The 26,836-nt window shown below is 38.3% G+C and overlaps 1 protein-coding gene across 3 annotated transcripts in view; it reads right to left on the reverse strand.

Annotated features, from left to right (window-relative positions):
* ANO10 (anoctamin 10) overlaps positions 1-26,836 on the reverse strand; it is a 121,596-nt gene that overhangs the window by 4,043 nt on the left and 90,717 nt on the right. Inside the window, exon 13 of one of the 3 annotated variants that reach the window (XM_017734574.1) lies at positions 2,400-2,497. The exons of 1 other annotated variant lie outside the window; for it this stretch is intronic. In XM_017734574.1, the coding sequence (XP_017590063.1) occupies positions 2,400-2,497 (98 nt within the window). Of the gene's footprint in view, positions 1-2,399; positions 2,501-26,836 lie in introns of all 3 variants that reach the window. One more of the 3 variants, XM_017734573.1, reaches the window with a different exon arrangement.

Below are 26,836 nucleotides of genomic sequence, written 5' to 3' on the forward strand. Positions count from 1 at the left end.
AACATTAAATTTTCTGAAAGAACTTTATTAAAATGATACTTTCACACCACAAATAGAGCTGCATGCCAAGCATGGAAATCAGGCTACTCCTTTGTGGGCTCACTCATGAGAAACACCAACTTCAGTGTACAAGTTATGGCTGTGGTAGCTCTCCAGTTAGAGGGTCTGTGGAAGTCTAAACATGTGATTTAGTGCTGCCAACACCACCAAAATACAAAATTAAATAGCTACAAACATGAAATAACAGAAATATACAGCAGCACCAGGGCTTGGTTCAAGTCACAGCCTCACTGGCAATGCAGGATACTTCCACATGGCACGAGGAGGACCGTGGCCCACTCTGTTTTCCAAGCCCTTTGCCCAGGGCTGAGGAGCTGCTTTGCCCCTCACTCTGCACAGCAGGGCTGCTTCGGGCTGAGTCCCAGCACGTGGCTTCTTTCTGCCCCTGGGCTGAGAGGCAGGAGCTGCCTCTCACACCCCCACCTTGCCAATCCAGCTGTGACCTTCTTTCTGCACCAGAGGAGGTCAGAGATAACCCAGCACTGCTGCTGTGCTGGTTTCACACACACTCATAACCTAATCAAACACTCTCACCTTTCCTTTATGGTTTCTGTGGGACAGCCAACATTTAACAGGCACTAACAGTCTTTGCCGGTTTAATGTTGATTTACTGCCCTTGCTGAGCTCTGTGTCAAATGCTTATAACACTGTTATTTTCCAGTTATGCTCAGTCTTGGTAAGCCAGCCTCTAACTAGTCTTAATTTCACCACTGTGTGTGTTAATTCCAACTGACAATTCAACCACGACCTGTGGAAAACAATTCTAAAAATAGAAAGCATATAAAAGTGAAAACCAAAGAAACCAGGATCTAATGATTCACTGGTTTGGTGCTTTTCCATAGGTATACTCACCATACACATAGGTTTGTACATATGTAGAACAGACATGTAAACAGCCTATATTAAATATAAGAAGACATGAAGGCAGATGATTTTTATCAGCAATTCCATCTTCTGGTTTTCCAGTATACACCATGTAGAACAGCTCATGAGCACTTAGAAAGAGCAGTGGTACATGGTATCTTTCCCACTTTCTTACATTAATAATTATATGAAAACATGGTAGATATATATTAAATTCTTCTTTTGTAATGGTGTCCAATCACAACAAAAGTAGTTTCTTGGCTCTTGAGCTGTCTCAAGAACTGTATCAGCTTAATCTGTAAGTACCAACCAGTTACAGAAGAGGCAAATTAACACCCACTTCAAAACTCAGTAAGCCTCTTCCACATGTAGTATTTTATTCTGTGTAAAGGTTTAAAAGCTTATTTAATGGAAATTTGTTCTCACTGATTATAATGGTGTAAAGTTATGGTAACTTTGTATCTAGAATCACAAACCTTCCCTCAAGGGTTTTGTCTATGGCATGGAACGCTCTACAGGGAACGGCGCTCAAGGACTCTGGGCTTGGGGTTACTTTTAAGCTGCATTTCTGACTCTGACCAGTTTTCCAGCAACCTGTTAGGTTCCTTAGCTGGAGATGGTAACTGATGCTTCTTGACAGCAGTAATAACCAGTCCCTATACTAGTACACTCCCGTTTATAAATCCCAGGACCACACAGCCACAATGTAACACTGAATGCTTATTTTCATTTAAGTCATCCTGCACAACCCTTCAGTCTTCTTGAAAGCTGATGATTTCCAGAATACAGTTTCTCCCCTACTTCAATAGCATGGTAAAAGACTTGTAGGAACAATTTCACAACTTCCTTGTTTCCCAGAGCCAAAACCAATGGCCCTGTGATGCTGCAATCCAGTGGAAACAACTCCCTACAAAGGCAAGCCATACATGAGCATTGAACAGTCAATAGGAAGTAAGAAGAATTTTAAACTGAAGATAACAAAAAACCAAATTCAGAATTATCACTCTCACAAGGACTGTAAGCAATTACAGTAATTTAACTTCTTGAGGAATATTTACTCCTTACTTCTAGGTTGCACCTGAAAGATTACATCTAGGTTTGGGCCCTCCAGTGTAAGGAGGATACTGATGAACTCTGCCAAGTCTAACTATGGAATCCAAGATGGGCAGGGAGGTGATGCACATGCCCGAGACACCTGCCAATATCTACAAGGACGTAAGCAAGAAGACGGGATCAGGGTCTTGGCCAGGGTGCACAGCCAGGAAACAAGAAATGAAGAGGTCATTAAAAAATAAGCCAAAAAGGCCTCAACAGAAAGCATTTCACTACAAGGATAACTAAGCACTGCAGCAGGGGCCCAGGGAGGTTTTGGAGTCTCTGTCCTCAAAAGACTCAAGAGGAAAACCACCCCCAACAAGCGCTGGGGCCTAAATTTGGTGCCAATCCTATCCGGAGCAGGAAGTAGGACTACTGACCTTCTGAGGTCCCTCCCAGGTTGAGAGATTTTTACAGTTGTTTCTACAGGAATTGTGACAGGAAGTTTGCCTGGACTCCACAGACCCAGAGTGGGAATCTGCTACAAGAAATAGAAAGTAACAGGAAAGAGCAAAGAAATGGTTCTCTTCTTTCCTTTCTTGTATGCCTAATTCAAGATAGAATACCAAGTGCAGTGTTAATGAAACAATAGGTTTGCAAAATTAGTAGTGCAGAGTCAGGAAAACTTGCAGAATCACGTAATTTGTGCCTTGGAGTATTGTGCCTGATTAATAGTGCTGTGAGGAACAGCAGACAAAGCAACCCCATTTGTAGTACATTTTTTTCCTAAGATTTTTTTTCTGATCTACTTCAGATTGTCTCTGATTTAAATTGCAAAGTATTAATTAATACTCATTACAATATTCTTACAGTATTAGTCACCCCTTGCTGAACCTTATCTTAGTTCAGTAGACAGTACAAAAATGAAGAATAGTGGAAGTCAGACTAATAGTATTTTCTTTAGAAGTATATAGCTCATGCATTCTGTCCCTCAAAATATTACATTATTTTTGTCTTTGTGTAGCTCATATTCTATAGCTTTTTTTCCACCATAACTGGCCATGTAGTTGCCAAGTGACAGATAAATACACAACGTTAAACAACACATCCGAATGCCTGACGAGGAGCGTGTGCCGAAACCTCCCTCGCAGGATGCCAGTCCAGCCCAAGGGATGCTCTCCCCTTTAGCTCATGCAATTACCTCTCACCCAATCAGCAGCTGGTCAACAGATTTTGGAGTCAGAAACTCTTGACTGGCTATGAAAGCAATGATGCAAAAATGTGCAATGTGACATGACCTTGGTGACATCTCCAAGTGCAGTCCCACACACACTTCTGTAACTTTGTGCTGTGGGTCAAACAGACATCACTGTAGTTTAAGGGTGCAGCTGGTCCCTAGGTCAACAGCACATCAACAATGCTTTACTGGTTTCAGGGCGAGCTATGATACCATTTATTTTCTCAGGGAGTTTTGGAGGATGGTAATTACCTGCTTGCAAATACTAGTTACAATCAAGTGAAAATGCGTAAACCAAACTATTCTGCCTCTCTGAAGTTTAACAAGCTTATTCACTAAGCAGGGTGCCCCTGAGCGGGCACACAGCCTTTGGAAGAGAAATACCCACCACTCTGAGAGTTTAACTAGCCTTCTGGACACAAATTCCTAATGTAAGGATACGGCTGACACTGAAGCTTAACTGCAGACATAGCTGTGTTAGCTTTATACCAACTGTAATCTCCTTCCCTGGAGATACTCAAGAGCCATCTGGACACAGTCCTAAGCAGCATGCTCTGGGGGTCCCTGCTTGAGCAGGGAGGTTGGACTAGCTGATCTCCAGAGGTTTCTTCCAACCTGACCGGTTCTGTGACAGCAGTAACAGCCTGGCTAACAATCAGTCTGCTCAGTGTGCATTAATTTACCACTTAAGCTCACATGCCTTGCACTCACTCTGCCTCATGATTGAGGAGGCACAGCTGAAAGCAGTCAAACAGCCTCTGCAGCAACACCAGCAGTGGTGGCGAAGGGCTTGAAGGCGGTCGGTGGCACTGCAGAGGGAAAGTGACAGTCCTTCCTCCCCACACTGCTTGAGTGGCCAAGCGCTTGGGTGGTGGAAAAAATACACAGCTCACTGCAGCTTCTGTAGATGTTCCAGAGTAACAAACAAAGCTATGTGAGCTCTGTGCTTCCATTTTTTTCCAGCTTAAGGCCAGAAGGAACCTGCTGGGTTACAGACATCAGCCTCCCTCAAGTGCATAAACCCACGACACAGAGGTTTAGCCAGCAGAGACCACGCAGCATCGGTTCCAGTATTGCACAGGCCAAAACCCACACAGTTTTTGCCGACATTCTTTAGCAAATCTATTATACAAAAGGCAAGAGACTAGTTTAAAATATTTAATGCCACAAAATGAGCAGAGGAAAAACTCAAAGAGCATGAATGTGTCTCCTCGTAATCATGCAACAGCAGGGAACAGACTGTGAAAAACAGACGATCTCTCAAAATCAATTATGCCCAATCCTCAGAAGTCAAAAAAAATATATTCCACTAGTTTCTGGACAGAAATTTGGCCATCCCTGGAACCCAGGCACACAGACCCCAACACCTAAGCACTATGGAAGTCCTTACCCACCCTCCGCTCTGCCAGTGGACACAAAGGCATGCCTAAGCCCCAGCCCAAGACCAGCTGGTCTCAGTTTTACCCTGGGCTCACATTTCTCTCCAAATTTGCTAATTTGTGAAGTCATATAGAGCCCAACTTGGTTTCATATAAAACAAGTAACAAGATAAAAAGTTTACTCCTCTATGCAGGAAATGCACTGGGTAATCTAGATCAGACTCCAGATATGAAACTAAGAACCCAACTTCAAGCACTATTTTTGGAAATTACCATCTGTGACATAAATCTGACATAAACAAGCAGACAAATATGCAGGGGGCATGGCTGTTCTCTGTCCTGCTACCACACTGCAGCCACAATGCTGCAAGTACAAATTTCCCATTTCTTTGTGGCAGGCAAGAAACTTCAGCCTCACAATACATCAGAAAACACCAGAGAAATCAAATGTCTGAAAAATATAAGTAGAAAATATTATAGTGTATCTGAAGTAAAAGCTACATTTGAGAACTCAAGAGTTCAACACTGGGCAGACACATAGGAAAGCAACCACTGCTGTGAAGGGAGTTCTTCCTAGGAGGGAATTTGCCTCTTTATCTGTTGTACCAGCATGAAAAGTAAGTTTAATTTGAAAGTAACTGTTACCACAGTATAAAAAAAGTATTTTAATGCAGTAAAGTAGGAAAAATTAGTCAATGTTTAGATTATTTGGTGAAGAACTAGTCTCAATTCTACTCAAGAGTTTATTAGGCAAGGAGTCCAAGGCCAGCAACAAAGGGACCTACCAGGCCATCTTATTTGTTTTCCTCCCCTGTAGAGGCTCTCCTGACCCAGGCACGTGTTACTGCAATATAATTTCGAGTAGTATTTTCATTGTTGCTTTTCTCTTCAAAGACAAGATTTCTTCTACTTCCTGTGAGGGCTCTGCTATTGCCTATTTACAGCCTAGTGAAAAATAATCAACACAGAGCTGCTAAACAGCTTCTAATTACAGTTATTTTATAAATATTCTGAAGCTATCAACTCTATGAATTTTAAAGTGCATCAAATATCTCTTCAAATACTTCCAAAATGGCGCTGGTGTCACTGACAGAATTTCTTCCTTCACCAAAGACACCTGTGACACAGCAAATTCCCTTCTGCCAAGTTCCCAGCTCCTTGGGAAGACTATGCACCCACGGGAAGAGATAAATTGTTTTCCCTTAAACACTGGGCCAAACATAAGTATCACTATATTACAGGCTATTGATTTGTTCTGAAATCTATATTTAAGCTGATATATGTCTGATCAGATAAGTCAGTTACTCAAATTAGTTATGGTGGATGTATGGTTTGATCTGGCTCAGGAAGTTCTTGAACTAAGCATAGGCAGGAGACAGGGAGATACATGTTATTCCTGCTTTTCACTCTATCCTAGACATCTGTGTATTGCCACTTTGGAGGCTTTGGTACCAGTATGCAAATATACACGTACACAAAGGACACAGCTTATTAAACGTGCCATTTTCATTGAAGAGGCACAACTGGACACAAAGCATTACTCTCATTGTACTACAAAAGACTGTCTAATAAGTAGGTAGGAGAGTAAAAGGTTGGTTTGGTAGTTTATAACTGCATTTCTTCAAAATGAGCAAAGTTGTAACAGCTGACATAGTCCTAAATTATAGTTATGGCAGTATTTATGAATTTATAATCTTTATAAATTGCTCTGCTAAGCCTGTTGCAATTTTAAACAACGTAGCAAAAAGGGTAAAGGTCTGGTTTCCAAAAAGGCAATGGCAAAGTTCTCATTTATTTCAGTGAAACCAGACTTTCTATGTTTCCTGTGTTATGAGTGAACAAAATGCTTTTTCCCTTTTTCCAACACATTAGTGGGAAGAAAACCTCTTTGCTGTAGGCTGCTCACCACCTTTGTTTTGAAGTGATGTAGTGCTCCTCCTCCACAGCCCCCTGTTCAGAGCTACCTGCACTGTATCAGAGACAATCACAAAATTCTGTGCCTTTTTGTCTCCAATACCATCAGCAACTTCTTTGCAAAGCTTTATGAAATTCTTTTGCAATAAACAGCAAATTAAAGCTGTGTAAGACCTACTATTTCCAGTCTCAAGAGAGATGGTATTTTAAGCAGCTCTGTAATATGAAGACAAACAACGACCTGTAGTTATGTTGAGTATTAGCGTTTACTCTGTTTCTGAAATCTGCTTTAGTGCCTTTGAACACCCTATGCTATGTAACTGAGAAACTACAGAAAAAGTATTTTGGGATGAGGTTTAAATTGAAAAAAATGGATGAATTATTTCTGACTATTTAATTTTATTATTTTCATGCCTTGCCAACCCTATAATCCCAGTTTCTTTCTGTTAATTTTGTGCAATACAATACATAAAGGCAGAGTACATGTATTATATAAAACACATCTACATTTGTAAGAATTTCTTTTAATAACATTGTGGTTTTTAGGTTTAGAACTTCATGTTAAAATTGTTACACTCTAAACAAAACTTGAACAATTACAAAAATGGTCATGCATATTGCAATTATTCTTTTACTTTGTCAACATGAACCTTGTGTCTATGCAGGCTTTCCATGCACAGAGCAAGTCCATTTTCATATGCCTTGGTAACACTTCTCCTTATTTCTTCCGCTCTTTGATTTCCTTCAAGTATTTTTGCTTTATTAAAGCATTTTACTCCTTTCCTTATTTATTCCTTGCTGATTCCCCACTCTCTGTTCTACTGTCCTAGTTGTACCCTCTCCCTTATATTTTCACTTTCAATTCCTTCAAAATGAGAAATCTTTCCCTTTTGCCTCTAAATTCACAGGTGGGCAAGGGTCAGATTTGCTGGCACAAAAACTGCCGAGAAGAGTGGCCCTGGAGGTTGGCAGCTTCCCAGTGGGGAGAGAGCCACACTCCTCCTCCCACTCCCATCATCCTGCACTGCCTTTCAGGAGCAGTGGGAACCAAAGGAAGGACAACGTACCGCTAGCATAGCCCCGCTTTGGGGCTCTGCTCTGAGGGGCTGGATAAAGCTGGGCAATAAATTGAAGCCTAGAAATAAATGTGTGGAACAGATATATGCAGCTCCAGTCCAGCTGCTGTTCTAGACTGACCTCCTTCTTTTGCTTCAATGGAAATTAGAGCTAATGGTGCCAGCTTCAGCACGCACTGAGGGATTAACTATTGTGATTCATGTTAAATTGCCACACTAATTTAATTCTATCAGACCTCAAGGCTTGGCTTTGGAATGTTGTTATACACTGCAAAGTGCTTTTACTGGATACCCTGGGTTACCAGTACCATCACACTCCTATTCCTCAACTTTAATCTATCACAACAAATATATTCTCTAGCATGCAACCACAAACATCTAAAGTAATTTCTCTTCAACATATTAGCTGCAGCACATCAAAACTCTCTGATTGCTATAGAAACACTGTACAACATCACCATTTGTGACAAAATATGTTGTCTTGTAAATTTTATAGTAAGACCTTTATAAAATGGGTTGTTACATCTGTCAAACCAACCATATTTTAACAAACATGCCAGTAAGTGCTGTGAAAACACTCTAAATAAATGCTGAAAACATCATATGATTTTGCATCAGTAAAGTGAGTCAATATTATCCAGTGAGTCACCTAACTAATTCACCACAAATTTATGTAATGGTATAAGATGGAAGGTGAACACACATTTCCACAGATCCTTCAGGGCAAATCAAATATACAAGCTAGGGCAGCACAAATAATTGCAAAATATTAACAAGCTGCAGAAACCCATTTTCTGCACTTTGCACTTGATAATATGTCAGTGCTCACATGCTCCCGCTTCCTTCTTAACACTGGAAACAATCAGAAAGTAAAGGCACACCATTATAGGACCAACATACACCATTGTAGGACCAACAGAACTGCAAGAACCGTGGACGTTAGTGCCATCCTTTTCTAAAATAATAACATTTCACAACCACAGCAAAAGATTTCTTCAATAAACTAAAGCAAGTATCTCTTACATATTAAAATGAGAGCACATAATTTCCACTACTAATAGGAAATTACAATAATATTAGTGGTGTAAAGAAATACAGCAAAGGCTGTGGTTTACAAAAGAGCCAGTGTAAGACTGCGTCTACCAAGGACCTGATTAGCACCCACACACCCAGATTCTCATTCTCTCTCTCTCTCTCTGTACCTGTACACTGCATCTATTTATCTATCTAAAAAATAAAGAAAATGCATTCATAAAGAAGACCTTAACAATGTTTGTATTTGAAGGGGCATTATCCACAATATTAATGGGAGGCTGTTAGGTTTTGGTTTCCATGTGTTGGTTTTTGTTACCCTGAAAATTCTCCTCTCAATGCCTTCCTCATTTGTAACTGAAATACTGCTACCAGAATGTTACAGTGAATTCGCACTTCAGTTTAGCAATGGAGTTTTTCAGCAGGTACTATATACTAAAAACTAATTAGCATTGAGCACTAATTTAAAATACATATTATATATGTTACTCTATATTACTTGGTATGAATCTCATATAAATAACCTTCAAGTAATTGTATTAGAATTTTGCCATCTTATTAACTTTTCATCAAAGAAACATATCCTATTGAAATTGCCATCTGCTGAACTTGCTTCTTGACTTTGTTTCATCTTTCTGTGACATGGGAATAATCACCAATACTATCGGGAAAAAAATACATAAATAACACCTTAAATAAGTTTTCTCTCTTCTGAAATCTGCAGGGGTTTGACTAAAAAGAAGAAAAGAGGTTTTTGTCCTGTGTTAGTGAATGGCTGAATCTCCTTTCATGATTTCTGCTGATCAGTGAAAAAACAGAGAAGAAAATACAGCTCAGAATCACTCAGATCCATATAAATGCTCTTGTATTCGATGCTTACGCAACAAACCGGAAGATTCACAGCGGCATTAAAAATAATCTCGTTTGTGAAGCAGATATGAAAATTCTTCCTATTGATGAGATAAGCTTAAAACTAATTGATACAGCAAGTAAGCAACTGCTCCCATTAATTGTTGCTCTAAAGTTTTAATTGTTAACTACACTTTCACATACTTCTCACGGAAACAACAGGACAGACCACCCCCAGAGAAGAAGTAACTGGATAAACCAATTAATGGTTTGGTCTAGTAATTTCAACTTCACCATGTTAAAAACAGGTAAGGGAAGCTCTGGGTGTGTCCCACCTGCAGAATAAAGGTGTCTTCTTGCCACATGTGAGTCTAATTTAGCCACTTAGGAGTTTCTCAACCTGGCACACCAGTTACATTCTCGGTTTACTCAACAGCACTTCCACCAACCCAAAACCATCTGTCTTTCATTTCATTAAGAATTTACCTCACTTCTGGTTACCCAATGTTAGCTAGAATGTATTAACAGACCTTTCCATCTCCCCAAAAGAGGAAAAAGACCTAATTTGATAGCATTTCTCAAGTCAGAAACAGGAAGGACCAAGAGTCACAAGAACCATATCTATTTAGCAGACTTACTACTCTTTTATATATAAAAGTAGTCTTACCTTTTGAAAAATGCCACCAGCCCAAGAAGACATTGATAACAACCCCCACCCCCTTTCACAGAAACAGACCTCCTTATTCATTCTGTTTCAAACTATTCAAACACAGAACTTCTCTTCAAAAAATATCCAGCAATCCCTGCTGTGTTTTGGGCAGTCCTGCTCTTCCAACAGCATGTAAAATTGTCCTTAAACATCTAAGGCTGTGTTGCTGCCCAAATGTTTTCAAGTCTTCTTTTTTCTTCCTAGATAACCAAAAGCAATGCACGAGGCAGAATTGTACAAAGCTCTTGAAACTTGCATGGGCAATCAGATGGTGATGTGTACCTGTAGCACCGACACGCAAAAAACCTCTGGGGCAGGAACTTAACGCTTGTGCATTTCTACACAGAGCTAAGGCAACAGAAGTCCTAATGTGTTTAAGCCCTGTAAGTGCTACAACTAAATAAACACTGCAGAATAAAGAGTTACCTAACACACAGTTCTTTTGTCTCAGAGTATGACCTGAATATTAAAAACCTGGGTTTTGTGACCCATTCTGGCAGATGTACCATATCGTCCATGAGGATTACCAAAATAGTTACAAAAGCTTTTAAAATCCTTCAACTTTTTCCTATTTCTTTCCTATCAAAAGCTACGGAGGCACCATGCCTGCACAGGTCTGCTAAATAATCAAAATAGTTTCTCTGCATTGAAATTTAAACTTTTAACATGTCTTTGAAGGAACTCTAGTTGGTCACATCCCTTAAAATTTGATCAACCAATCTGGACAACATTAGAACAATATTGCTCAAAATGGAAGGAACCTCAAAGGTCACCTAGTTCCAATTCCCCTGCTATGGGCAGGGACACCTTTCACTACACCAGCTTGCTCAGGGACCCCATCCAACCTGGCCTTTACTTCCAGGGATGGGGCATCCACAATTTCTCTGGGCAACCTGTTCCAGTGCCTCACCATCCTCACAGTAAAGAACTTCTCCCTAACATCTAAGCTAAACCTATTCTCTTTCAGTTTGAAACTATTACCTCTTGTCCTATCACTACATGCCCATGTGAACAGTCTCTCTCCATCTTTCCTGCAGGCTCCCTTCAGGTACTGGAAGGCCACAATTAGGTCATCCAGAGCCTTATTTTTTTCAGGATGAAAACAGCGCTTGCTCTAGTATCAAAAACTGGTTTTCATCTTTGAAAAGAAAAGTCTTTGCTTTATCATGTTGAGCACCTTCGTTGCTTTTTCCTGGGGTTTTAGAGCTGTTGGCTGTACCCTTTCTTTTTTTTCTTCCTCCTAAAAAGAGATAATTACTCTCCTCACCTCTCCATCCTTTCTGCTCAACTGCCCCATTAATTCATTCCAGAATTTTATCTGGGAGATGGTCCTTTCTGGCTCATATTTTTCTTTTGTAATAAGCCAATACCCTACCAAACATTCTGTGTCTGACAAGGTAACAATTTCTGGCCCAACAAGACATGTTTTGAGTGTTCCCTCCTCCGCTCTGAGGGACCAAGGAGAGGTCACAGAACAGCAGCAGACTCCTGAACTGAGATGTGCATTGCTGCAGTATATATTGCTCTGGGACAGCTTTGCTCTGAGATAACAAGGTAGGTAGTACAGGCTATGGCTCATTTCTCTACATGCATTCCACATTCTTCTGACTTTTGTAATTTATTCCACATGAAATAAAAATTGAGACAGTAGAGAAAAAAAACCCCTGGAATATGAATGATACTATTATCATCTGAGGAAACAGATAAAAAGAAAAAAAAATTCTCCTAAGAAAAGAAGGTAATCAGACAAAAAAAATCATAGATTGGCTATGCAGCCCTAACAAAGACTCAAAAACTAAAGCACTCTCAAAATAATAGAACAAGAAGTCAGCAAAGCCTCTAAATGAGGAAGAAAAACCAACCAACCAATCCAAAACCAAACAGAGCAACTAAACTAATTAACTTCAGATTCTCCAAATGCTTCTCAGAAAAGCAAATCTTTCTGTTTTCAATCTATTTCAGAGGATACATGGCCATAAGTAGTGCACACTGCTCCTATTATTGGGCGAATAACCTAGCAAACTACAGAGGCACAATTGCTCTGAAATGCTAGCTGAAGTTTTACTTGTTGTCAAAAGAAAAGAAATGAAAAAGAAACAAAAAGAGTATTACAGTACCTTAACTTATAAAATGTTCTATTTGATTCTAGTTATGCTTTTCCATTTAATTTTCATTTATTTGGCTAAAACTTTAAAATACAATAAAGCTTTAAAAAGTATCTGTCTGAATTCAGTTCTTTTGGCAGATATTTTCCTCCTGGCTTCTCTAATCCATTTTATATGAGCTGGCATCTTAGTATGCAGAGCCTAATAGTACCATTGAAACCTCCTGACAGCCTGCTTCTCAGAAGCAAAAAAGACATTATCTCCCCAAAAAACCTGCTCTAAACAGTGTTCTCTTTTGCACATGAACTACCTGTCACCCCATGCCCTGTTACTTGTTATTCTTAGAGCTGCACATTAAAGAGAACCAATCCTGAGAGCACATACAGGAAAACTTACTCTTTTGGTTAAGCACAGCTATTTATGTAATGGTGTGTTGCTTTCCATGTACATAAATGAATTTGGTTTTTATGAAAATTCCCTCTGAATATTGGAGACTTCAGTCTCTTAATAAATAAACACAGAGCAGCAACATAATACTGCTTCTTAACAGAGCAATACTGAGACTGATACACATGCAATGATGTATATATGCTTGTCTATACAAAGCTGCAGTACGTGCCTCACAATTTCAGAAAGTTCTTAGCAGAATGTTATACTGAGCTGACAAAAATGTAGAATGTCAGTCACCTCAGTTTAATACTTCTTTCAGGAAGGGAAGGTTAAAGGAACTCCACTGTTGTCTGCTTGCTAAATTACCCCCAAACACATTTTAGTACTTTATAATCTGTTACATACAACATTCAATATTCTACTCTCTGTACGAATAATAAAAAATGCTATTTTCAGCTTGTCAAAAGAAATATTTGAGTTTTTACAGCATAGTGTGTAATGAATTAATTACACACTAGGCAATTAAAATCTAAAATACTCACCAAGCTAACTTAAAAGGATGCTGAATACTAATTAAAGACTGACATGCTCTTTGACCCTAACCAGCTTTCTTTGAACACAAAACCTCTTGAATTTCTCAAATGTCAAGCCTTGCTGCTTTTCCATACAAGTGTATGAGACTTCAAACGCAGCAGAAATCCTGTCTTTATGATGCTCTGCAGAACAATGGAAAAACAGGCAATGCTTGTATGTTGATTGTTGCAGTCATTCTGGTTAAAAACCCCCTACATCCTTCATGAACACATCAGGCCTTACTTGCTCCACTTAGTGTGCTCCCTATTTTGCTTGCATATTGAAAACCCCCTCTTATTACTGTGACTAACCTTTTTATATTAATTTTTCTCTGTTTAATCACTTCACAATTCAACCATTTCATAGTTCAGCTGTTGTTTCAATGGGATGGTCTCTAACAGCTTTGCTGGCAGTCTGAACTACACGTAGGCTCTAGCCAGAATGGCATTTTCCACAATCTTGTGCTAGAAATAAATTTGATTTAAGGAGAAAATGCAATGGTAATGAATCCATTTCCAGTGCTTTATGATGTATAATCCTACTCAAGAGTTTCTCAATTCTCTAAATATCTGCCTTCCCCTGAGGTTTTGTGCACACACCAAATCTCCTGTCCCAGAAAGACTAACCACATGCCATCCACACCCAGCTTCCTGCTGTGGGTGCATACTCATAACAAAGTGCAGAATGAATACTTTATTGCTTATCCAGTACCTGAAGAGTTTATGTATGCTATGTCCCCTCATGCTAAACTAAAAAGGACTTGGAAGTAGGTAAATGGTAGATTTGCATATCAACAAAACACTTCTGACAACTCCAGTTATTAATGGGTAGCTTCCCTTCTTCCCTTCAATCCCTGTCCACATGATCATTCACACTGTCACTGATTCAAAGCAGTATCCTCCCACATATTCACAGTTGATTAGGAGTTAGATTTGAGAGTCTTTCAGCTGCACAGCTGACACAGGACCGCCAAGAAAAGCTTTGCTTCTGGATGTCTCTGGAAGGGCAGAATTTGGTAATAGGGTAGCAAACAAAGGGGTTACTTTTCAGATGACAGGACCACAGAATTTCCTGTGAGCTCAGCACTAAATCAAACACTGATAGGTGTATCTGGGTAAGTAAATGCAGGCAAGTATCTCATTGCAAACTCTGATGACTTGTTACCCTGTTGGTCTCCTTAGTGATAGGCTTATATTGAGTATAATTATCTTGAGTAACCAGAACACCAAAGTTAAATAAAAAAAAAAATCTGAAGCTGAAATGTTCAAAGCACATGGTCATCCAAATTGTAACAGGCATCTGGACAAGCAAGTAACATAATCACATACCTTGAACTGACAAGCATGCATTACTACAGAATAATTATTAAATAGTAACTCTAAAATTCAAGCAAGTCTCTGAATTTCAGTGGTGGCCAACAGCTGTTTCCTAAAATTTGCAGTTTTCACAGTGACAGTAGGTCTCTAAAATCACCTGAATCAAATATCTAAGGGGCCAGGGCCATGGAGCAAGGGACCACAAAGTAACTTTGCCGCCACCAGCCAATTTCAACAGAAGTCATAACTTTGCAGAGGTCTCAAGGATGCCAAGTGTCTCTTCACTTTATGAAAATCAGTAGCTGTGTATGAAGGGAAATCCAAACCAACAGCCTATCACTGAAAACAGAATTGTAGCTCAGAGTAGCTGCCACTTGTTTAATGAGGACATGTGCACAGCTGCCTATAGGCTCAGGAAAGACAGGACATAAATCCTGAGGGAATCAGGCTTCATTAGCTCTGCTGCCTATAAGCAGATTGCAATGGGAGAACATGCAAATAGAAGAGTTTATTGTATAAGAAATCAGTCCAACCTCCTTCATGGTATCTGTCCCTGTACAGTCTTGATAAAAGTAAAGTCTTGATTTTCATTCCCTTCCCTGTTTACAACCTGCATTTATCAGAGTTCTGCCATTTTCACTAGTCTCTCAGCATACAGGTACCCAATTCTTTTATTTCTTTTTTATTCTTATCTAAAATAGACTGTAAGACTCTATGTTCAAAACACCTTTTTGCCCTTTTTTGTCTCTAAATGAAAGTTATCATTCTATTTGAGAGAGCAAGCAGGTAAAAAGAAATTTTACAACATTTTTAAAGAATAAAATTAACGCAAGCATATGACAGAAGGAAACTGTCAACCGCAACAAAAATCAGAGTAACTACAACTTACTGCTTTGATAAACTTGGAAACACTCATAGTTTATAGAAATGTAGCTCTCCAAGGAGCCAGGAGAATAATATCTGCCATGGCAACCAAACACAGAGTCTTCTGGCACTTTCTGAATGAGCATTTAGGAGGAGATTAATTCAACACTCTGCATGATGAAAGGGCTCTTGAGATCCATAACTGTCTCCCACAAATTACCCTTATTGTACAACTGGATGTTTAGAACAGATTGCACATTATCCATATTGAACTAGAGCTTTCACAGCAAATTTATACGAAACAGATTAAGCCTACATGATGTGTCACACTATTTTTCACCCACTTATTTCAGGGCATTTATAAAAATGGGCATTTTATTAAATGGATCATCGCAGTTTTGCAGGATTTATTTTTAAGCTTGTTTATATTTAGAAGTACCGTAAAGCCTTTTTGCTATGAAACTTCGGAATTTCTGAAACACGTAAAAGCATAAAAAGATACTACAGAATTGACAGTAGAGTATGTAAACAGACAGCAGAAAGACTGCCATGTAAGCGAGCATTTATAGCCATTGCCATGCATTTCACGCTATTTTGAATTTATAGTAAATTCAAGTGATAACATACCTCAATAAATAATTATGTCTTCTTATTTATATACACCAAACAATATTTTTCAGCAAATGCAGCACCTGAAGAGCACCAGACAGTTCAATGAAAGCAAGTATTTTATAGAATGCGTTTTAGAAGAGTGTGTTAAACCTCTAGCTGCTTCATCAGAATCTAAATTACTATGGAATCTTGCCTCCCAGGACAAAAGTGATTTGGTATTTTGTTTGCTGATTTCCTTATATTGCATCCAATCATACTGTACAACATAAATAACAGAAGAAACTTGGAATAAAACGAGATCTAGAGCGCAAGCACATTTAGAAATGACTGCAGGATAGAAGAGCCAGTCAGCTACTCTTAGGAAAGAGGAAATGTTGTGTCTCTTCTGAGGCTACTGGAAACTCCTCTCTGCAGCGCAGCAACGCTCAAGACAAAGTATTTCCCCGCTGGATCAAGTGAAGATCTTTCCAGTTGTTTGCAGCTATGAGTAACACCTCAATTGCACAAACTGTTCTGGAGGATGCACACCCAAAAAGTAGTCTTAGCCAGTCTGATGAAAGCCGAGGTTGAAGATTATAAATAGCTTTGACTTAGTTTTGTATTTGGCAACGGCAATGAACGAAAGGTGAACTTATCAAAAAATTTCTAAATGCCACACATAATTTGTGGTGATAGACAGTGGAAATTAGACACTTAATCCACCAGCATTTCTGAAAATCCCACTTTGGCTTTGATTACATTATCATACATTATTTCTGAAAAATCCCTATCTTCTTTACAACTAGGAATACATTAGGCAGGCAACAAGAAAAAACAAAAAAGTAGTGAGTGTAATTACAATTTTGAAGATCCAAGACTTATGTAGAGCTACCATTTATTTGCAAATCAGGCAACTCTGAATCTACACCACTTAAGTATAGATTGTACTCTGCACTGTGGGCTGTGGAACTGCGTATCCTGAATAATAAACACCATGTAAATCAGGGAACAGTATTTAGGTTCTAAGCAGAGAAAAAAAGGTATTTACCTTGCCATTAAACAGTGAATAAAAATAGATTTAGGTAAAACAACCTCACTCACTGAACATCATGTAAGTTAGACTGAGGTACAAATATTGGGTGGAATAAAAATCTAGAGCACAAGGAGCAAAGCTGTGGTTTGGCAAGTTCCCTTCAATTTACTGCTTCTCACTTCAGTCCCATTTTACAATTATTATATCATTAACAAACCATCAGTCCTCACTTTGGTGCTGATAATTAATGCTGTTATAAGTTTTAGAAGGTCTTTAAAAACATTAGGCATTTTAAGCATTCAAACATCACCAAAAAAAAAATCCCTCTGGGCTTCAGAGTGAGAGGCTCCCACATCTAATGGAGTTGGGCTGATTATTCCAGATAAAGACTTTCATGTTTCTTGACTCTTTTACAAAGCAATGAAGTGAAACAGATTTGTACATTTCACCACTTCAACTCTACAGAAAAGCTACGCAGGTTTTAATACCTGTATTTTAGAAAACAACTGAGGCTTTGCAAACCATTATAATGATACCTCTCCCAGAAGTATATCTGTTGATTAACAAACCTCCAAAACAAATCTTTCCTGTATAAAGAGAATTAAATATGTTACAATTTAAAGTCAATGTATTTCCAAGGAATTAGAAATGGTAATTTGAAAATTGTCCCAAAGGATCTGCAGAAGTACTTACATGATCAAGTAAATTGCTTCTCCCCAATACTACTGCTTCAAGATCATTATTTTCCAAAGCTACTCTTCACAAACAAGCTAGACAAATCTACAAAATGTGGTAAGAATTTGAATCTGCAATTCACAAAAGAAAATACGTAACCAGAGAGCAAAAAAATCATTCACAGATATGAAACCTATCCCAAAAACCAAATTCCTCTGTCTCCACGTCAGCTGAATCTGAGACTTTATACCTGCACTCTTCCTTCCCTCTCATCCATAAAAAACCTCAACAACCACAAATGCCACTATTTAAATTATCTTTCTGATCTGTGCCTTTAACTTTATCACCATTCTCTTCAGCCTACTGTTCCTTCGCATGAAACGAATTCTCCTGACTTTTGGAAGTTTTGTAATCTATTCTGCATCCCCTTGCTCCATTCTGACACAGAGAACTAATTCTTCTCATGACTTTGCCAAAGAAATAATTCCTTGCTACCATGCTTCTTCCTCAAAATCATGGTTCTTTCATGCTGCCACACAAGTATAGAAAAGCTCTCCGTGAGCATTCATAGAAAGTATCCTGAAAAAATCACTTTTAATGTATAAAGAACAATTCATAAAACTCTGATCAGGTCATTTATCGTGAACATGTTTTCCAGGGGGGGCTAAGAGCTCTTCATTAGATCTCATTACATCTGCCAAAATATCTGATTGGTTTTTATTACCATGTCCTCCAGAACCTATTTTTGCTATAGTTCTAATATTGTAGTTTAATGTAATAGAAAGTATTATCTAATCTTAGCTATAGATGTCACTAGTTGTCTCCTATAATAGTAACAGTGAGAAACTGAAAATGCAGCACGACCTGTAACATATTTAGAGTATAGTATTGGGAAGGGAATATATTTTGTAGGAGTGAGTTCTTTTCATGACTGAGTAAAGGCATAATGAGAGCTGTACTTCACATTATGAAAGTTTTATAGTTCCAGATATTCTGAATGAATGTAAAATTTAAATTTAGTAAGATGTGTTCTGAAGACAACCTTGTCACTTAAACACCTTTTGAGTCCTTAGGAACAGGGCTGATTGTTGCCTTGGAAACAAAGACTGCTCTAGTGTTTTCATTTCAAGGGATTCAGTCAATTTGAAGTCAAATTTCCAATTGCTAATTTTATAGACAGTGCAGGTGCAAAAGTTTTTAAGATTAGAACAGAAACTGTTTGCAATGCTGTTCCCTGACAACAGTGTTTATTTATTTATTTATTTTGCACTGCCCTTGGCAAATGATGGTATTCTTGCATAACACTCTGCAGGAAACTCAATTGTATACTGTCCCTCTGCATAAGAGGGTGATTATGATAATGGAGGAAACAAACCTGAAAGTAAAAATGCAAAGACCTTCAGGCATAAGCAAACAAACGTGTCATTTTGGTCCTAGTGTTCTTTAAACTGATGTAAGATATTTATAAAAAAATGAACAGGATAACAAGCAAAACACCACCCAATGCTCTACTTCTATGCATACATTCTTTTTTCTGTGTATCTATGTTCAGACAAATTATTTGTAAAAATGAGGACTAACATTTAAAAAGACATTCCATTCATCATTTCAGTGAAGCCACTTTGTTTAAATAAAGCACAAAAAAGGACAGGAAGAGACACTGCCAAGCAGGACCTTTGATAGGGGATGACACTCATTTTTTGAAGCTCAAATTCAGTCTTATATTAATGGGCCCCATTATTCACCCTCAAGTTAATCATGACATACCTAATTCTGTCTCTTTCTTGGTCAAAATATAAACACTTCCATTTTCAAACAGGATTAAATTATGGACCAAGTTCTTAGCTGGTATCTACCCATGAAAATATCCACACTTTACCCTGAGGGAGACTTGCTCCACGTACAGATAGCAGAGAGGGGTAGGTTCCTTCACAGATTGCTCATAACTCAAAGTTAGATTCCTGTTCTGAGGAACCTCTTTCTCGGCCTTTCTTCAAGGAATGGGGGAGACTGGCATATCTAAAACAAGTTTTCCCAGTATGTCTATACAATATTCAGTGTAGGTATTTTAATAGCCTAGCTATAATTGCAAAAGTTCTACAGTACTACACAAATACCTACAATTAGCTATAGAGTTTTATGCTGTTAAAAATATTTTTTCTTCCTCACATGCACAGGGCTCGTTAACTTCTATTATCTCACATTGTCAGAAAGTTACAAAGCACATCCCCAGAGCATTCATTCATCAATCCAGTTTGCAGAAACTATTGTTTCCATTCAGCATAAAAGAATCACTCACTTGCCCATCTTAAATCTGCATTCTCCATTCCGGCTGGTGAAATTCAACCAGACTCCTCCTCTTTATACCAGGATTTAATACCTGTAAGAATTTCTCATGACTAGCCTTGCCTTTCTAATCACACTGAAGAACCCCTATCTTAAAAGACTGATGAAAATGGAAGTTACTTTATAAGAGAAGTAATAGTTAATACAAAAAAATTTTATTTCCACATAAGCATAAGCAGGATAGGGGCCATAAGAACCACGTATACCCAGAGGGGGAAAAAAACCCCCAAACCTTTAAAAATCCCTGAAATAATAAATAAAATTTAAATGAAACAGCTACTGAATGATTCAGCATTTAAAAATTGTGATGGCCAAGTTGATTCAGTATTATCAAAAACCAACATCTATGTACAGACCCAGAGGCACATGCAGACGTATAAAGATGTGTATACATGCACAGGAGTTAGTGTATTATGAAAATAAAAATGTACTTCAAATAGAATGAGAGATCTCACAGTTAACATACATTTCAACATGATAATGAAGGCAGGAATTGCTCATTATTTTTACTACTATGGAGACAACAAAATTGCTTGAATCAATGCAACGCTAAAAAGCAAATGAAGGAACAAGATCTTCTAAGTGTGCCATGTGCAACTACCCTTCCCGTCACTCCTCCACCTTCCTCAACTTTCAATTTCAGGTTTCAGTATTCAGGTTTTTTTGCACCAGGCTTTCTTTGGAAACCATCACATTCTGTTACCACTGAAATGAAGGCCTTCAAGAACTGAGTATTTTGAGTGTTACAACAAAAACATGGGCATAATGAGGGTAAATTAAATGCAATTTAAGCTCGTTGAGAGGCTGGGAGATTTTGTTCAAATACTGAATATTGTGATGAGGGAACCGACCAATTCAGAATAGATTCTTTTCTTTCATAGTTCTTTGTTTGTGTCTTAATAAAATCAATGTAAACAAACTGCCTAGCAGAGCAAGGCTGGCTTGGGTACTTAAACGACTTTTTTCAGCTCGTTTCTTTTCCTGGATTAATTCCATTGTCACTTTGTGTAGAGCTGTGGAACACTCATAGTGGCAAATAAATGGATGTTTACAAAATACTCACTGTACAGGGACTTTAAAATGCCTAACAGCTGATTAAAAGTCCAGGGTGAACTGCAACAAGGCAAAGAGTATAGTTATGAAATCAGGTTCAGGAAACTCACTGCATGACAACCTAACGATATTTCTCCCACAGAGACAAGAAATATTAAGATAAGTAAAACAAAGAAATGCGAAACTGGGAAGATTAGAAGAGTCTACACACCAAAATGAATAAAGACTAAAACCCTTTCAGAACAAAACACAATGGACAGAATACAAAAAGCAGGTACAAAATTTGAGAGAATAGGGCAGGAAGAGGAGGAGACTATTTTTATACCAAACAATTCCGTAAACCACATTTATTTCATCCTCAGGGACACTTTTTGTCGGATAAAAGTAACCATCTGGCTGCAGATTGATGTACAGAACTAACCCACTGTAGGAACAGTGAGCTAACTTGTTTGCGCCTTGTTTACCTAAAGACTCAATGCTAAAGAAACCCTATTTTACCTTAACTGGTTCTAAGTTATATTGTATGGATTTGCTAGTGATACACTTGACACCCATGATTGTTGAAGGCTGCCAGTCCTGAAATCCCAATTAGAGACGAAACAACCAACTCCCCATTTCTTTATAGATATAGAACCAGTAAGATATAAACTCTGCTGAGGCAAAATATTACAGTGCAGCATGATGAACACCGGCTATAATTACTGCATATACATACTTACCTCAATGTGTAAATAATTGTATTATATAATTTTATTACGTAAAAACTGCCTACAGAGATCTTGTTCCCAGTGACTAGTAATGAGTTACACGTGGACAGGATGTTTGTGTGAAATGTTCTACTTAACAGGAACTGCAGGATGGCTTCATGGGGCTGTCTTCTTAGACATGGGAAATAAGGACAGAGATCTTCCTCAAGGGAAAGACACAAAACTCAGTTTGCACTAACAAAGCAAAAAGCAGTTGCTCACAAACTAGACACTGACATCCCGGCAACTATGAGGTGACAAAACGTGTTTCATGGCACTGATGTAGGAAAACTGGCTGCACTAACTTCTGCAAAATGTCTCTTTGTAGAGTTCATGGAAAGCTGTGATTACTATAGGACCAGCCAACAGACTGAAATAGCAGAAAGCTTTCTGCAGGTTAGTGATTAACTTTAGACTGGCAATGGACAGATTTTCCTTCATTTTACTTAACAAGTGAGTCTCCACTAAATTTTGTTGTTTCTTGGGAGGGAAGGTCTGATGTACAGCTGAACTGCCCCTCGCTCTGGCAGTGAATCACACCAACAGCAGTGTAACATGCCAGAGACAACAATGCTGGATATGAAGGCAGACCCCAGCTGCAGCTCTGAGAAGCACCATCAGGCAGAAGAGGTAATTGGGTATAGGCTGGATTTACATATTAGCAGTCTCTAATAAAAAATGTGTTCAGTTTAGTTCAATGTTGGTCAGGTACACAGGCTTTAGCTTAATTGTGACTATCCTGCAACCAAAGCAAACTGTTTCTGGACAGAGTGGAACTAATACTGCTCCTGCTTTGTTTGAACAGTGACCATTGCAGCACTGTCAGCATCTGGCCTCTCGACATGTCATCTGTGTTCCACAACATCTGGATGAGAAAAAGTTCCTAGCAAACACTCCATGCCAGCTGCACGAAGGCATTGCGCTGCCTTTCCCACCTCAAAGCGAGTTTTTGAGTGGAGACTGAGGGATGAAATAGAATACTCCTTTGCAAAGCTGAATTCAATTTCCCAATTACTTGAGAATAGAATGTCTTATAGAGCTCTCATCTGTGATCTGTTACAGTTACTACAGTGATTTCAACCATTTAACCTGCAATATAAATTAAATCTGGCATGCTGTCAGGAAGGAGCTGTAGCTATCTGACCAAAGCATGAAGAATTGAGCTCTTACTGCTACCATTAAAATGTGTTGCAGAGGTTGGAAAAGGTTCATCATCAAGCACCTTTTATTCTTGATCTGAAACTGTGATGGATTAAAGAAGCCTCAGAAGATTTCCCCCCATAAGAAATATCCATGCTTCTATTCGCAGAAGAACTGCAGTTAAATCTGCAGAAGATTTTACTAGCAGTAACAAAATAACTAGCAAAAAAATTGCTGAGCTGCAATTCTCTGTCCCAAATGCCAAGAAATGCTTATTCAGACTGTATATAAACAGCACACCCTTCCTGCTGGGCCTAAAAACTCCCCATCATCTCATAGTATTGAAACATATTCCACTGCAATACAAGCTTCTGTACGTGATTTGCTCTTTTATACTGATACTCAGTTAAAAAAAAAATAATTTCTCATGGACACTTGATTCTGTTCTTCTTACAAATCATTGTATTACTTTTGAATATCTTAACATGTGTGTTTCATGCAATCCTGCTGCCACTGCTGCAGAAATAAGAGAGATGCCCATTTTCCAAGAGGGCTGCCTGTGTTTCCGGGCTGGTTTCAGGCAGGTGCTGGTGAGTTTTGGAAGAGCAGCCGGTGACCTGGAGCATGGGGGAGCTCTTATGTAATATGCTTATACACCTTACGTAACTTTCATATACTGTGACAGCCAAACCATCTCCCAGATATTTGACTATCTGACAGCTCTCCCTTTTTAACTCTCTCACTATCTGGCTTTTAAGAAGATATTTTAAAAAACTCCTAACAATCCTCCCTCACTTCCCCCACTCACTGAGCTCCCTGTATTACAGACACTAATGGCATCATGCTAGCTACCAGCAGGAACAGATGAGGTCTTTGCTTCTAGGACATTTTCACATATATCTCGTGCCAGTAAACCTAACTTTAGAAAAATCACATTTTGCACACACTACAGCCATGGTTTCACAGCAGGAGAAACCTGTGTTTTTACAAGTGCTTTTTCTTCTCAGTTCCCAGCAATTTAATCTCTAGCTGAGTGGATGGCAAATATTAACCAAAGGCATTCACTGAGGAGGAAGGGAAAGAAAATTTCTTGTGCAGTAGTCAAGTATTTAACAAAGCTACAACTTTTGAAAACATCCTGTGAAAAAACAGTTCTTACCAAATGATAGCTGAGATCTTGGCGGATACCAATGCAAAAAACAAGGCATTTTAAGAAAATTACTTCTATTTGCCTTTTCTAGGATAGTTGCACAATACATAATGCTTTTATTTTTTTTACGTTTGTTTATAATATTTTATAGCTTGCAGAAAACAGTATTTGTAAAATAAAGTCTTCCCAGAAACTCAAAGTATAAATAATGAATTCATACATTCTTGGTCAACAAAAAGTTTAACTCCTAGCACATTGTTGTAGCCTAACAGCCTCATTTTGCACCAGTATTGTAATGACACTGGCAGAATACAAAAAGCAGAGATGCTATTGTAAGTATGAAACAAGCAACATTCTTCTTAAGTGCCAGCTCTAAGGAAGTAGAACCATTCTGTTTTCCTTGCCATTGAAGCTGTGAGATACCCTTAATTGTGAGATACCCTCTCTTTAACCTTGTCTATAAAAATGGAACACAGAATCTGAATTTTAAAAGTAGCATTTAGCAGTAGCATGTTTAGAAACACAGTCAGAGGATACAAGATAATTTGACCTAAAAAAGCTAAGAGGCTTTGGGCATTAAAGCAGACTCTCAAATGTTTATCTTAATGCAACAGTTTTGCCCTCAAAGCTACCCAGTATGATTAATGTTTGCTGGAAAACATTATGCACACACGATACCTAAGTAAATAGACAGTAACTTTTAAATGCACATTCTTCCAGGGAAAGCAGTTGCCTATATTCAGCTGAACTTTTAAAAACCTGCTTATTGTGACTATAACGATGCCTTTAAGAAAATAAAGTAAATCAGTAGTTACAAAGGAAAGATTTTGTAACTCAACTGGTAGGCAGAAAGCAGGGGCTGCTGGAATTTGGCTACACACTATGGAGGTGCCGGCCAGAACTCCCTAAGCAAAATGTCCCCCTAGAAACACAGGAGATCCCAAACAGTAAAAAAATTCAACCTCTTTGTATTTCTAAGCACTCCTCACATGAAACAAATTTTTGACCCTTCTGCACATAAATGCCTCTCATAAGAAAGTTAATTACTAATGGAATGTTTAATATATAATTAAATAAAAATTTCAGATGCAAAATACAACTTTTATATAAGAGTCACATATGTAAATAACCCAATATATTTAGGAATACAAACCTATTCCTCATATTCCTCAGTGCAGTATTTTCTTCGTAAAGTTAACAGAGTTTGAAAGACTGGAATTTTAAGTGTTCCAGTCCAAAGTGATAGAAATTACTGTAGTTATTTTAAGAAAATAAACAATATCACGGCACTGTTATGTTGTGGTGTAACTGCCCAACATACTTCAAAAACACAAAAGGCCACGAGATCAACCACCACCAAGTCATGATATCTTGTCTAATGACAACTACCAAACTGACAGTATTCAAGACTTTTCATGTTTTGGCAGATTAAGCAATTTTCCATGAAAAAAGAACAGGAAAGTACCCATAGCACCTAGATCCCCACTGTGGTGGCAAGGAACAAATTAGGTATATCAATTCAGGTACTGTAATGGGGTGGAAGAAAAGAAACTACAGGAATCTTGCCAACTTGAATTTTCCCAAATTTGGTAATAGATCTGGCTTTCATTGTGTTAGCAAAATGTTAACCTGGCCTCCAAGAAAGAGGACTCTTTGCACCAATGCACATTATTTGACCATCTATACACAAACAGAGGAAAAAAGGAGTCAGCTAAAGCCCTGAAGCATGTGATTTGATTATACTAATTGTCTTACAGCAAATTTGCAAGCATCATTAACAAACTAAAAGCAAATCAGCCATTATGTTTTCCATAAAGCCCATAAAATAAAGTTAGAGAAAATCAAATTCATGTATTACAGAAGCCAAAAGGACCTCCATGACAATTTAGTCAAATACCTCCTCTCATATGTAAACGGTAAAGACTTTTTCCCACCAAACCAAATTAAAATATATTGAAACATCTGCTAATAATCAACCTATGTCCTTGGCACCAAGAATAATGAGTTGTGGCACTTCTTGCTGAAGGATATTGTGGAGCTTAAAGCTAAAAATGGTTCAAAAGACAGTAGAACACTACTGTGGAAGAGAAAATAACTGAAGATTACTAAATACAAAGATACTGCATCCGTCTTAGAAAAATCAAGAGCTAGAAGTGACTGGAAATTATGAGAGTTTTAGGAGGAAGCACACCACCTAATTGCCACACTTCCCTGCTCTTTTCTAGACATCTGTTTGTGGATGCTGGTAGAGATGGCATACTATCTTTGATAAAAGTTCTTTTTGTCCCTGATATGCTTGTTTTCTAGTCTGGACCAATATTCACCTATTTTCACAGATACAAGATCATGCCTCCTTTATGTAATGTTTGATTTCAGACACTGGGCCACATGACTTTTTTATCAAGAAGTCAAAAAGGTCTCCCACTACACTTCCATGTACTAGCAAATACATAACTTACACAACAACATCTCTCATCCTTTTCTTGACAAGCTAAGTAAATTGTCCCTAAATAATCTCCCCTGCATTACGGCAGCAAAGGTTACAAACTGCTGGTTCAGGCTGTCACATAATTTATGAGAATCACTTATACATGTATTAAAAAGAACTGCTGATACTAGAACAAAAGGCTTACAAATGTCCCTGTGGTAGACAGAGACTTCTCACGCATGCATCTTAAATGTGCATTAGCCAGAAAAAA

The sequence above is a fragment of the Corvus brachyrhynchos genome, unplaced genomic scaffold (genome assembly GCF_000691975.1).
Source record: "Corvus brachyrhynchos isolate BGI_N302 unplaced genomic scaffold, ASM69197v1 scaffold94, whole genome shotgun sequence".
Lineage (NCBI taxonomy): Eukaryota > Metazoa > Chordata > Aves > Passeriformes > Corvidae > Corvus > Corvus brachyrhynchos.